The sequence below is a fragment of the Ranitomeya imitator genome, chromosome 3 (assembly GCF_032444005.1).
Source record: "Ranitomeya imitator isolate aRanImi1 chromosome 3, aRanImi1.pri, whole genome shotgun sequence".
NCBI classification, from domain to species: domain Eukaryota; kingdom Metazoa; phylum Chordata; class Amphibia; order Anura; family Dendrobatidae; genus Ranitomeya; species Ranitomeya imitator.
Window position 1 is genome coordinate 418628329 of NC_091284.1, and position 12758 is coordinate 418641086.

Here is a 12758-nt window from a genome sequence, read left to right on the forward strand (position 1 = left end):
CAGGCAGGGAAGGAGGCATTATTACAAAAAGGAGATGTGTTCCAGCTTCTTTGATTCCAAAAAATTATTAGAAAATGCTTCTTAAAAAATCATGGCAATGGCAAAGATCACATGGCAAGATACAGTTACGTGTTTCAAACGCTCAAGGCGTCCTTTAACAAACTTAGTTTTTAAAAGGCGTTTTCTAACAAATTTTTGGATTCAAAGAAGAGTTCCGTGCTTCAGCAAGCCGTATGCCGCTGGGGGTGATATGGTTCATTCTTTTTCTGTTTCATGTTCAGAGAAGGAGGCATGTCAGTGTCTGCTCTCAGCAGGCGCTCACAAGCCATCTTCCCTGCAGGACCCCATGGCCATCTTGGGGCTGGTGGTTTCCAAGGAGACCATCAGGACAACGCAATCACATTTCGTTGTCTTGATGGAAGTGCACAGGGAACTTATTCCCTGCACGATGCTCCTCTATGCCGCTGTCACTACTGACAGTGGTATCAGAGGGGTTAAATGGCTGCGATCGGTGCCAGCACCGATGTGTTGCTGTGGGGTGTCAGTTCTCACACAGAGCTGACATCCACGAGCAATCGCCGCGGTGCTCAGTGTGAAGCCGCGCTGTATATATACTGCTGTTTACGGGAATGCAGCTCCCGCAGAGTAGTATATGCATGCCGCATGTCTGGAAGGGTTTAAACAGCTAGCATCATTCTATGTTTTGGCGGTTAAAAAAAAAAAAAAAAAAAGTTGATTGAAACATCGTAGCTACCCCAAAATGGTATTAATAAAAATGTTGGCTCAAGAGGCAAAAAATAAGCCCTCAAACTGCCCTATCAATTATCCTGGAGAATCATATTACCAGATAATTTTTTTATCATGTAGAACACCAATTAAAAAAATGTGGAGTTGTGCTTTTTTGCGACTTTGCTGCACTTGGAATTCTTTTTCCCTTTTCCGGTACTTCAGCTGTTAAAATGAATGGTGCAATTTTAGGCTGTGTGCACACGTTGCGGTTTTTCGCGGTTCTTCCCGATAAAAACACTATAAAACCGCATACAATAAGCATCCCATCATTTAGAATGAATTCCGCATGTTTTCTGCACATGATGCGGTTGTTTCTGTGAAAAAAACGCATCGCGGTAAAAACCGCAGCATGTTCATTAATTTTGCGTTTTTTTGTGGATTTCCCACTACAAAATGCATTGGGAAGTGTCCAGAAAAAACCTTGGCAAGAACGCGTCAAAACCGCGGCAAAAACACATGCGTTTTTCTTGCGGATTTCTTGCAGAAAATGTCCGGTTTTTCTCAGGAATTTTCTGCGAGAAATCCTAAACGTGTGCACATAGCCTAAAAGTATAACTCGTCCTGTAAAAAAACAAGCCATCTACAGCTAGGTTAGTAAAAAAAAAAAAAAAAAGTTATGGCTCTTGGAAAAAGGAAAGAAGAAAACAAAAATGCTAAAAATCAGCGATGCAAAGGGGTTAAGGTCGGTGTTCAGGCTGCAATTTTTGCAACAAAGGTGTGTCTGACCTAAACCAACAGCCTCATTGGCACGTCAATCTGTTTGTTCAGCTCAATGACTTGTGCTAGGGTCAGTAATTATGGCCCAAATACATACCATAAAATATGGTCGTTTATGTGTGCAGGGTGTGTTCAAATTTTTGGCACGAGGCTGAAGTTGGTTTCTTATTCGGAGGTGAAGTTGGTTTTTTTATTCGTCAGTTTCTTATTCTGCATTTTTTTCTTTTCTGTTTTTTATAGGTTTAACAACAAAAAATAGGCATCACAATAATAAAAGACAATTCAGTGAGGTGCCCTGATGTGAATACACTTAACTGCTACAAAAACAATACAACTGGCACAAAAATGGGCATCAAAGTGGGCACCAAAGAGCGCTGAAGAAAGGGTTAAAGGGACACTGTCACCTGAATTTGGAGGGAACAATCTTCAGCCATGGAGGCGGGGTTTTTGGGTGTTTGATTCACCCTTTCCTTACCCGCTGGCTGCATGCTGGCTGCAATATTGGATTGAAGTTCATTCTCTGTCCTCCATAGTACACGCCTGCACAAGGCAAGATTACCTTGTGCAGGCGTGTACTACAGAGGACAGAGAATGAACTTCAATCCAATTTTGCAGCCAGCATGCAGCCAGCGGGTAAGGAAAGGGTGAATCAAACACCCAAAAACCCCGCCTCCATGGCTGAAGATTGTTCCCTCCAAATTCAGGTGACAGTGTCCCTTTAAATGCCTTTGAGCCACTGATCTCACACTGCAGACATATAGAACAGGGCGCCCCACATCAAAACCAGTTATCTCCAGCCTGGCCCAAATGGGTTCTTGGCATCAGAACTGGCATCAAAGTGGGCAGACAATCAATTTTGGCCATTTGAATAAGTAACGGATGTTTTTAAGGAGTTAAATGACTTTGGGCCACTGACCTGACACTTGAAATACACAGATAGTGATGCCCTGCATCAAACCCAGGTCCCTCCAGCCTGGCCCAAATGGGTTCTGGGCACCAGAACTGGCATCAAAGTAGGCAAACAGCCCATTTTCACAGATTTGAATAAGTAACTGATGGTTTTAAGGGGTTACCTTAAGTTTTTTTTGCCTATCAACTAAAAATCTAATCTAATAGAGTGTGAGCTATACATTCCCCAACTACTTGTGAACCCCCCCCCCCCCCCATGAATCCCCCATAGGAACCTTTTATATTGCTCCCGCGCTGTATGGAAATATCCTCGGTCCGGTCCGATGGGCGTTGGTTCTGGCCTCTCTCCCCACCCCAAATCGGCGTGCTGTACGCATTCTGTTCTGTGAATAGAGTGGTTCGCGTACAGGTCCTGCGCGTGCGCAGTATGCTTTGCCCAACTGCTGGCAAAGCCGAAAAGCATTAGTGCGCATGCATCGGTAAACTACGTCCCAGGCTGGAGGGACCTGGGTTTGATGCAGGGCATTACTGTCTGTGTATTTTAAGTGTCAGATCAGTGGCCCAAAGGCATTTAACCTCTTAAAAACATCACTTAATCAAATCTGTGAAAATGGGCTGTTTGCCCACTTTGATGCCAGTTCGGGTGCCTAGAACCCATTTGGGCCAGGATGGAGGGACCTGAGTTTGATGCAGGGAATCACTATCTGTGTATTTTATGTATCAGATCAGTGGCCCAAAGTCCTTTAACTCCTTAAAAACATCAGTTACTTATTCAAATGGCCAAAATTGATTGTCTGCCCACTTTGATGCCCAGAACCCATTTGGGCCAGGCTGGAGATAACTGGCTTTGATGTGGGGCGCCCTGTTCTATATGTCTGCAGTGTGAGATCAGTGGCCCAAAGGCATTTAACCCTTTCTTCAGCGCTCTTTGGTGCCCACTTTGATGCCCATTTTTGTGCCAGTTGTATTGTTTTTGTAGCCGTTAAGTGTATTCACATCAGGGCACCTCACTGCATTGTCTTTTATTATTGTGATGCCTATTTTTTGTTGTTAAACCTATAAAAAACAAAAGAAAAAATTGCCGAATAAGAAACCAACTTCAGCCTCGTGTTTTTGGCTGTATTTTCATTAAAGGGACACTGTCACCTGAATTTGGAGGGAACAATCTTCAGCCATGGAGGTGGGGTTTTTGGGTGTTTGATTCACCCTTTCCTTACCCGCTGGCTGCATGCTGGCTGCAATATTGGATTGAAGTTCATTCTCTGTCCTCCATAGTACACGCCTGCACAAGGCAAGATTACCTTGTGCAGGCGTGTACTACAGAGGACAGAGAATGAACTTCAATCCAATTTTGCAGCCAGCGGGTAAGGAAAGGGTGAATCAAACACCCAAAAACCCCGCCTCCATGGCTGAAGATTGTTCCCTCCAAATTCAGGTGACAGTGTCCCTTTAAATGACTCTTCCAGCCTGTGTAGACTCTCTCACATTATATGTACTCAGATCTAAACATTGCTTATTATAGAGATTTCCCCCCCCCCCTTCTTCTAAGGGCTCGTTTCCACTTGTGAGAAACACGTCCGTGTCTCGCATGTGAAAACCAAGCTCTGGCGTCATCACTTGGGAGCGGAGCGTGCGGCCGCATAGCAACACATGGAGCTTAGACCAAAATGAGAAGAAAAAAGTTGCGGCAGCACTCACCAGTCCTTGAGTGGTATAAATCCTTTATTCAAGTAAGCGTAACATCTTGTTCACGGCTCGGGGGTGTTGGTAAAACAAGGGTGTGCAGGTGTCGACAACGGCCGTCGGCGCCAGAGGAGGGTTTTAACCTGCGAGACAGGGATGTATGTCTTGCAAGTGGAAATGAGCCCTAAGAGTCATAATTTTTATTTTTCCATTGATATAACCATGATAGTCCTGTGCGAATTACATGCATTCTTTTACTTGTAGATTTTCCACATCTAATACAATTCTAGGGGGGAGGGGGGAATCAGCACATAAAACCAAGCGTACCCATCACAGGTCAGCTTACACCAAGTAAAAAAAAGCAGTGACCACGAGAGCTTTAGAAATCCCATCTACTTTGCTGGAACTGTAAAAAGCTACGTTTATGGGAAAATACACGAGTAAAAACTCCTCGTGAACGAGTACGAAGATGGGGGGGTCTTCATTGGGTCCACTGATTGCACTAATTGAATGCCTGTTACAAACAGTGGCACTTAAGTAGTTAAACAGCGACGATTATGGCTAGCGCCAATGGTAGCCATTACAGTTCCCACACACCCAGGCCATGACACCCATGTACGCTCCCTCAGGGGCCTTCAGTTTCCTCAGTGTTACCCCCGTCACTGTGAGAACATGACTCCCTCCATATTGTTCCTCCTCCTCCTTCTACACACAGCAGCCTTTCTCGTGGCCCCAGAGGCAGCACCTGCTCCACCTTCACGTTCCAAATCACCACAGACACCGCCCTCCCCTCATTTGCACGGTGCTGCTTCATTCATGTGCACCAGGCCGCAGCACAGCGGCTTCACACGGCAAAGGTGGCGGGTAGTTCTGGTTTGGCGGCACGTGACTTGAAGTCAGGTGGTTGGTCACATGCTATGATGACGTAGCGAGGTGCTCACGGTGGAGCGGAGCGCGCTGATCTGTAGGTGGCAGTGATGTGTTGTGGGTAATAGGAGCCCGTGCTGTGTCCTGCTCCGGGATCCGTCACGTTATAGCGGTTTGTCCCCCCACATATGATATAGTTCTAGTGCGGGGTGACACGTGGTGCTCTATGCCAGCCAGTCCGGCAGCAGTGCATTGTGGGTGATGGTCGCTCTCCGGGGTCACCCTATAGCTGCTGTTCCCATTGTATGCGTTATTTGCAGGCAATGCTCGGTCACACCGAGTAACTGCAGGGTTAGCATTGTACCCAGACAGGTGACGGCTAGTGAAGAGCGAGCATGCTCGAGTGTTGTCCCAGAGAGTTCGGGGTCATTGTGTCTGTGCGGCTGCATGTCTCAACAGCCACTACACCTGGAGGGATTGCACACTAAGGCGCTGTGGAATATGTTAGCGCTATCTAAAAATATTGTTTCTTTATTATTTATTAACAGCCACGAGACGCAGCTGCGGGGACTCAAACGTATTTTTCAAGCACAACGAAGACACCTGGTTATCACCCGGGCATGCTGAGATAACACCTTATCCCCGCACGTTCACTCATCACAAGTGACAACCTTTATAAAGGGAACCTGTCGGCAGGATTGTGCACAGTAACCTACAGACAGTGTCAGGTCAGCGCCGTTATACTGATTACAATGATACCTTGGCTGATGAAGTCCGTCTTGTGGTTGTTTAATCTGTATTTTCAGTTATTGAGATTCCCGTGCTCTGGGGCGGCCTGTGGGGGGCTTCATGTGGTGCTCTCCTTACATATTCATCCTTATTGGCTTACGACAGGTCTCTGATCCCCCAGTGACCAGCCCTCTATTTTACATACTGTATATGTTATGGTTTTAAAATAAAAATTACATTCATCATGCAGGTGACTGCGCTGTAGCATGATCGCATTTATAATGTCCATATTTTTATTTTATTTAGTGAAATAAATTGCTTGAAAAAAAAAATCTTCCTCAGAGTGGCTCCAGCCGAGCCTGCACAGTCGCATAATTCGGAACGCGATAGATGCTACTGCAGTGGCGCTACCGCCATTTTGGTAGAGGACAAAAAAAATTGTTTCCACCAAGATGGCACCTGCCGCGCTTGCACAGTAGCAGTTCGATAAACTATGAGTGGATTCTAAACTGAGGAAATGTTTTACAGAAAAACAAAGCAGTTATATGTATCTTCACTTTTGATACTGATTTGACTTGAATGGGTTTTCCCATGAACAAAGTTCATTTTAATTAACAGATCTTGGAATAATAATAATTTCCACAATTGGATGTTTAAATAAAATGTTCCTGTTCTGAGATAATCTTATAAATGTGAGCCTGCTGTGTACTGTGTAATGTCTGTGTCTGACATACAGGAACATGGTCTGATCACATCACAGCTCCTGGGCAGGGGAGGAAGCAAAAGTATACAGACAGGACAGTATGGGATCACAAATAATTTTATCTTTTGAGGTACATTTAAAAAAAAAAAAAAATCAGGCAGGGAAAGGCTGTCTCACAAAAACAATGTTTTACCTCAAAAGAAAGAATTATTTGTGATCCCATACTGTCCTGTCTGTATACTCTTTTTGCTTCCTCCCATGTCAGGTCAGACACAGCCATTACACAGTACACAGCAGGGCACATTTATAAGATTATCTCAGGACAGGAACATTTTATTTGAACACATCCAATTGTGGAAATTATTATTGTTACAAGATCTATTGATTGAAATGAACTTTTGTTTGGGGGAACCCCCTTTAGCGTGGCCTGTAGTTCATCATTGGAGCTGCTTTCACAACGTTTTTGCATATTGTGGCATTTCCCGATAACATTTATCCTTACTTTTATGTGTGTGATTTTTTTTCAGGATGAAACACCTCACATCTCTATCAGTGTGCCCTCATCTCTGGCGGTCAATTCCATGCCATCTCTCTGAACTACGCCTGGATTTTGTTCTACCAGGCGGTCAGTCTTTTCGGTCGGTATTCTCCTCATAATATATATTTATACTCAAAATTTATTTTAAAGGTGTTTTCTTAGAAAAGACTTTTCTTTATCGCCTCTCATTGGGGGACACAGGAACCATGGGTGTATGCTGCTGCCACTAGGAGGCTGACACTATGCAAATAAAAAAGTTAGCTCCTCCTCTGCAGTGTACACCCCACCGACTGGCATTATACTCTTCAGTTTAGCTTAGTGTCAGTAGGAGGTGGACACGGGTCTTTTATTAGACCCTTATCTACCTCAATGTGCGTCGTTTCTTTTCAGGTTTTTTTCAGAGGGATACAGGGTGAACAGTCACACCTGTACTCCCACAATGCGGACTATGAGTACGGTGTGTACTGCCACCCCGTATCCTCATAGATCTTCTGCAGGACCAAGAGCTTAGCACACCAGCGTGCTTAGAAGTCCGGTCCTGCATCCGTCCCCCACCCACTCGCCTACCAGAGCCTGTCGGTTGCGGAGATGAGGACGTCCATCAGCCCCATGGACGTCTGATACCTTCCAGGTTAGTAACTGCGTGGGATGTTTAAGGTGAATATTTTCCCTAACGGTCCACTGAGATCCTCAAAGGAGGTGCCTTATTTAAGGGGTTTCAGGTGCAGGTCACCTTACTTGCTGGGCAGAGGTAAGGGGTCCTTTCCCGAGCTGGGCCCCATCTCTTTCAGCCGCCGCACTGCTTCTGTGGCTGCGGCCGCCTTGCCCCTGTGCCCGGCGCGGCTGCCTTACTACACCAGCGCGGCCTTCTCTGTCCGCCGCACTGCCTGCGGCTGCCCGGCTCCGGCCGCTGTAAGCGGTCGTTCATTATTTTCTTCAGTGTGGCGGCTCTGCTAAGCCGCCGCACCGCTGCGGGTCCCTGCAGCTGCGTTTCCCCGGCCGCTGTATGTGGCCGTCCAGCCTGTCTTTGCATGGCGGCTTGCAGGCCGCCACACTGCTTTGCGTCTGCCGCGGTGTGTGGCCTCTCAGCTGCCGTGCCGATTCCTCCCTCCGACGCCGCGGCCTTCTCCGGCACCTATCTCTAAATAGGCCCCGACTTCTGCCGGGCCTACTTCCGGTGCCGGACTCCGCCCCCTTTTCCTCTTCGTCGGGCGGGCTTTTCTCCCGCCCGACAACCTCTCTGTGGCAGGGGCACAAGTCAAGCCCTTTTCCGCACCCACCGGCGCCATCTTGGAACACAAAGTTCCCTTTGCAGACACCTGTCGCCACTTATCAGCGGTCACGTCCGCAGCTCGGCACAGTCCTTCCACTGATCCAGATTGCGGCAGGAGCCCATACCTCTCCTGCCTAAGGGACTATTTTTCGCCGGAGGTCCATCCCATCAAGCCGGACAGCTTCCTCCGGATTCCGTTTTCGTCTGCCGTGAGTAGCTCTGCACTGCAGACTGACACCCCCCACTGTCCCCTAACCCGCTGGCATTTCTTCAGGGACCTCTCAATATGTCTAACTCTAAAGGAGGCCTCTCTCGTCCTCCTGCTTCTTCTGCCTTAGTCAAGTACTTTGCATGTTCGTCCTGTAACAGCAAACTTCCCTCAGGTCAGTCCTCTCCGCTATGTCAGACCTGCAGCAACCCGATTGTTCCCACCACCCAGGATCCCCCGGCCAGTCCGCCCGAGAGTGATACCCCCATCCCAGGCTGGGCCTCCTCTCTGTCACAATCGGTGGCCGATTTAACACGGGTGTCTCAAACCCTGGTGTCTGTGCTGGATCGGTTACCCCTGCCGTGGCCAGCGGGTCGCAGGAACCGCCGCCCGAGCCCTCCTTGATAAGCCACAAAAGGTCCAGACAGGAACGTCGGTCTGAGTCCTCTTCTCGCTCCATCTCGCCACACGGCCCTCCCCTGCGGTCGGTGTCCCCCCGATCCTCCTCCCCTGAGTCAGGCGAGGCATTCTCTGATGTGCCCTCGGAGGATATTTCGGAGCTGGATTCTAACCAAATCGCCACCATGAGGGATATGGTCCAGAATCTCATTGGGGCAATAAACCAAACCTGTGGCATCAAGGATCCCTCTACGGAACCCGCAGATCAGGCGGTTTCGTTTAGACGGGCCAAACCACCTTCCAAGTTTTTTGCTCCTCATCCTGAATTCGAGGAAATCTTGTCCAGAGAGAGAGAGAGCCCGACCAGACGTTTTCAGAGGGGAAAACGCCTGGGTGTGTTATATCCCTTTTCTCCAGAACTTACTGCCAATTGGACGGTCTCTCCCTCGGTGGATCCCCCTGTTTCCAGGCTGTCCACCAAAATGGTGCTTCCACTGTCCGGCAGAGCATCTCTGAAGGACTCTTAACGATAGAGTTGTAGAATCCTTTGCGAAGTCAGCCTTTGAAGCGGCTGCAGCGGCTCTATGCTCAGCTTCTGCTTCTACTTGGGTTTCTAAATCCATTTCCAAATGGGCCAAAGATCTCCGTCGAGGTATCCTAGACGGGGCGCCTCCCGTGCAACTAGCGGAGCTTGCCAACCAGATTTCCCACGCTGGTGAATACCTGGTCTCCGCCTCCCTGGATGCCGCGTCTTGTGCGGCTCAGGCTTCCAGCAATGCTGTTGCCATCCACCGGACCATTTGGCTCAAGGCCTGGCAGGCGGACTTATCTTCCAAAAAGTCCCTTACCAGTCTGCCCTTCCAGGCCTCTCGTCTCTTTGGTTCCCAGCTGGACCAAATCATTAAGGACGCCACTGGGGGTACAAGCTTTCTTCTCCCCAAGGCTAAGCCTCGTCGCCCTCCTCCTAGGCGGAAGTTTCGATCCTTTCGGCCTTTTTTGTCGCTTTGCTGCGTCAAACTCCCTTTCCCAGCAGCAACAGAGGCCACAGGCACGTCAAGAGAAGAAGGCGGTGTCCTTTAGGCCCACTCCGTCCTGGCGGCCTCGCTACTCCCAGGGTAGATCCTCCAGGCCCAGGACTAGAAGATCCACTTCGGCATGACTCTCGGCAAGACTCCAGCCCAACTCCCAGGTTGGGCGGCCGTCTTCTCTTTTTCAGGGACGTCTGGATTTCCGCAGTAGAGGACGCATGGGTCAGGAAAGTTGTATCCTCGGGATACAAGATAGAGTTCGTTTCACGACCCCGGGATCGTTTCTTCCAATCCCGTCCTCCAAGAGATCCCACTCTAGTTCCGGGTTTCTTCGCAGCCATCGCTTCTCTTCTCAAAGCCGGGGGAATCGTTCCCGTCCCAGAAAAAGAACGGTTCACGGGTTTCTACTCAAACCTTTTTGTGGTGCCGAAAGAAGACGGCAAGGTTCGCCCCATTCTGGACCTCAAATTGCTGAACAGGAGAGTTCGTCTGAGACACTTCAGGATGAAATCCCTTTGTTCAGTAATTGCTTCCCTGGAGGCCCAGGAATTTCTGTGCTCAATAGACATCCAGGACGCCTACCTCCATGTCCCGATATTTCCCGGACATCACCGTTTCCTGCGCTTTGCAGTGCTCCAGTTCGTCGCCCTGCCGTTCGGTCTCGCAACTGCTCCAAGGGTGTTCACGAAGATCATGGCGGCGCTGATGGCCATCTTGAGAGTCAGAGGCCTGGTCCTATTTCCATACCTCGACGACATCCTCATCAAGGCTCTGTCCTTTTCTCAGGCTCACGAAAGCCTGTCCATTGTTCTCGACACCCTAGCCCGTTTCGGGTGGCTGGTCAACCGGAAGAAGTCCTGCCTTATTCCTTCTCAGCGCATCATCTTTCTGGGCATGTTCTTCGACACTCGTCAGACCAGAGTCTTCCTTCCCAAAGACAAGAGATCCACTCTTTGTCGGGACATACGCTTGCTCCACGGTCCTCGGCCTCCCTCCCTCCGATCGGCCATGAAGGTTCTGGGGAGGATTGGTAGCCCAATTTCATTCACGACCCCTTCAGCAAGCTATTCTGTTTCAGTGGGACCGGTCTGTCTCCTCCCTGGATCGTCCGATCCGACTCTCTTCTCGGGTCAAACGGGTCTCTCAACTGGTGGCTGACGTCACCTCTCATCTCCCAGGGCAGGTCCTTCCTTCCAGTTCACTGGCAAGTGGTGACGACGGACGCCAGCCTGCTCGGCTGGGGTGCGGTATTTCGCCACCTGACTGTTCAGGGCCGTTGGTCGACGCAGGAGTCATATCTGCCAATCATCAATGTCCTCGAAATTCGGGCCATCTTTCTGTCCCTCCGCCACTGGGAAAGGATTCTCAGGGGCCTGCCAATCTGGATCCAGACGGACAACGCCATGGCTGTGGCATATGTCAACCATCAGGGGGGGACCCGGAGCTCCTTGGCCCTTGCCGAGGTATCCAAGATCCTCCTTTTGGGCAGAGGCAACGGTTACGGTGATATCCGCAGTGCATATCCCTGGCGTGGACATCTGGGCCGCCGACTTCCACAGCTGCGAGGGCCTCGCGGCAGGGGAATGGTCTTTGCATCCGGAGGTCTTCCATCAGATTTGTCTTCGATGGGGGACTCCGGACGTGGATCTCACGGCGTCCCGAATGAACAGGAAGGTTCCACAGTTCGTCTCCAGGTCTCGCGATCCTCTCGCAGTGGGCGTCAACGCTCTGGCCATTCCTTGGTCACAGTTCGTGCTGCCCTACCTGTTCCCACCCCTTCCATTGCTTCCCAAACTGTTGAAGAAGGTCAAAGCGGAAGGGGTGCCGGTCATCCTGATCGCCCCGGATTGTCGTTTTTTCATCACAATTAGTGATGAGCAAATATACCGTATATACTCGAGTATAAGCCGACCAGAGTATAAGCCGACCCCCCCCTAATTTTGCCACAAAAAACTGGGAAAACTTAATGACTCGAGTATAAGCCTAGGGTGGAAAATACAGCAGCTACCGGTAAATTTCATAAATAAAAATAGATACCAATAAAAGTAAAATTAATTGAGACATCAGTAGGTTAAGTATTTTTGAATATCCATATTGAATCAGGAGCCCCATATAATGCTCCATACAGTTTATGTTGGGCTCCATAGGATGCTCCATATTAAAATATGCCCCATATAATGCTGCACAAACCTTGATTATGGCCCCATAAAATGCTCCATACAGACATTTTCCCCGTATAATGCTCCACAAATGTGGATTATGGCCCCATAAAATGCTCCATACAGATAACTGCCCCATATAATGCTGCACATGGCCCCATAAGATGCTCCATACAGATATTTGCCCCATAAGATGCTCCATACAGATTTTTGCCCCATATAATGCTGCACATGGCCCCAAAAGATGCTCCATACAAATAACTGCCCCATATAATGCTGCACATGGCCCCATAAGATGCTCCATATAGATATTTGCCCCATATAATGCTGCACATGGCCAGATAAGATGCCCCATGCAGACATTTGCCCCCATATAATGCTGCACATGGCCCCATAAGATGCTCCATACAGATAACTGCTCCATATAATGCTGCACATGGCCAAATAAGATGCCCCATACAGATATTTGCCCCCATATCATGCTGCACATGGCCACATAAGATGCCCCATACAGATATTCGCCCCCATATAATGCTGCATATGGCCGGGTAAGATACCCCAAACAGATATTTGCCCCCATATAATTCTGCACATGGCCGGATAAGATGCCCCATACATATATTTGGCCCAAAAGCTGTTGCTGCGATTAAAAAAATTACATACTCGCCTTTCCCGTTCCACCGCTGACCGCTGCTGTGTCTTCCCATCCTCTGCACCGACGCTCAGGAAGAACTAATCGCGTCACCGTGCCCTCTG

The 12758-nt window shown here is 48.8% G+C and overlaps 1 protein-coding gene across 3 annotated transcripts in view; it reads left to right on the top strand.

Annotated features, from left to right (window-relative positions):
• The first annotated feature begins 4966 nt into the window (after positions 1–4966).
• OGG1 (8-oxoguanine DNA glycosylase) overlaps positions 4967–12758 on the top strand; it is a 35601-nt gene continuing 27809 nt past the window's right edge. The window contains exons 1-3 of one of the 3 annotated variants that reach the window (XM_069757201.1): positions 4967–5062; positions 5514–5693; positions 6925–7035. In XM_069757201.1, coding sequence (XP_069613302.1) covers positions 6926–7035 — 110 coding nt within the window. In that variant the 5' untranslated portion in view covers positions 4967–5062; positions 5514–5693; position 6925. Of the gene's footprint in view, positions 5138–5513; positions 5694–6924; positions 7036–12758 lie in introns of all 3 variants that reach the window. The other 2 variants (XM_069757202.1, XM_069757203.1) reach the window with 2 other exon arrangements.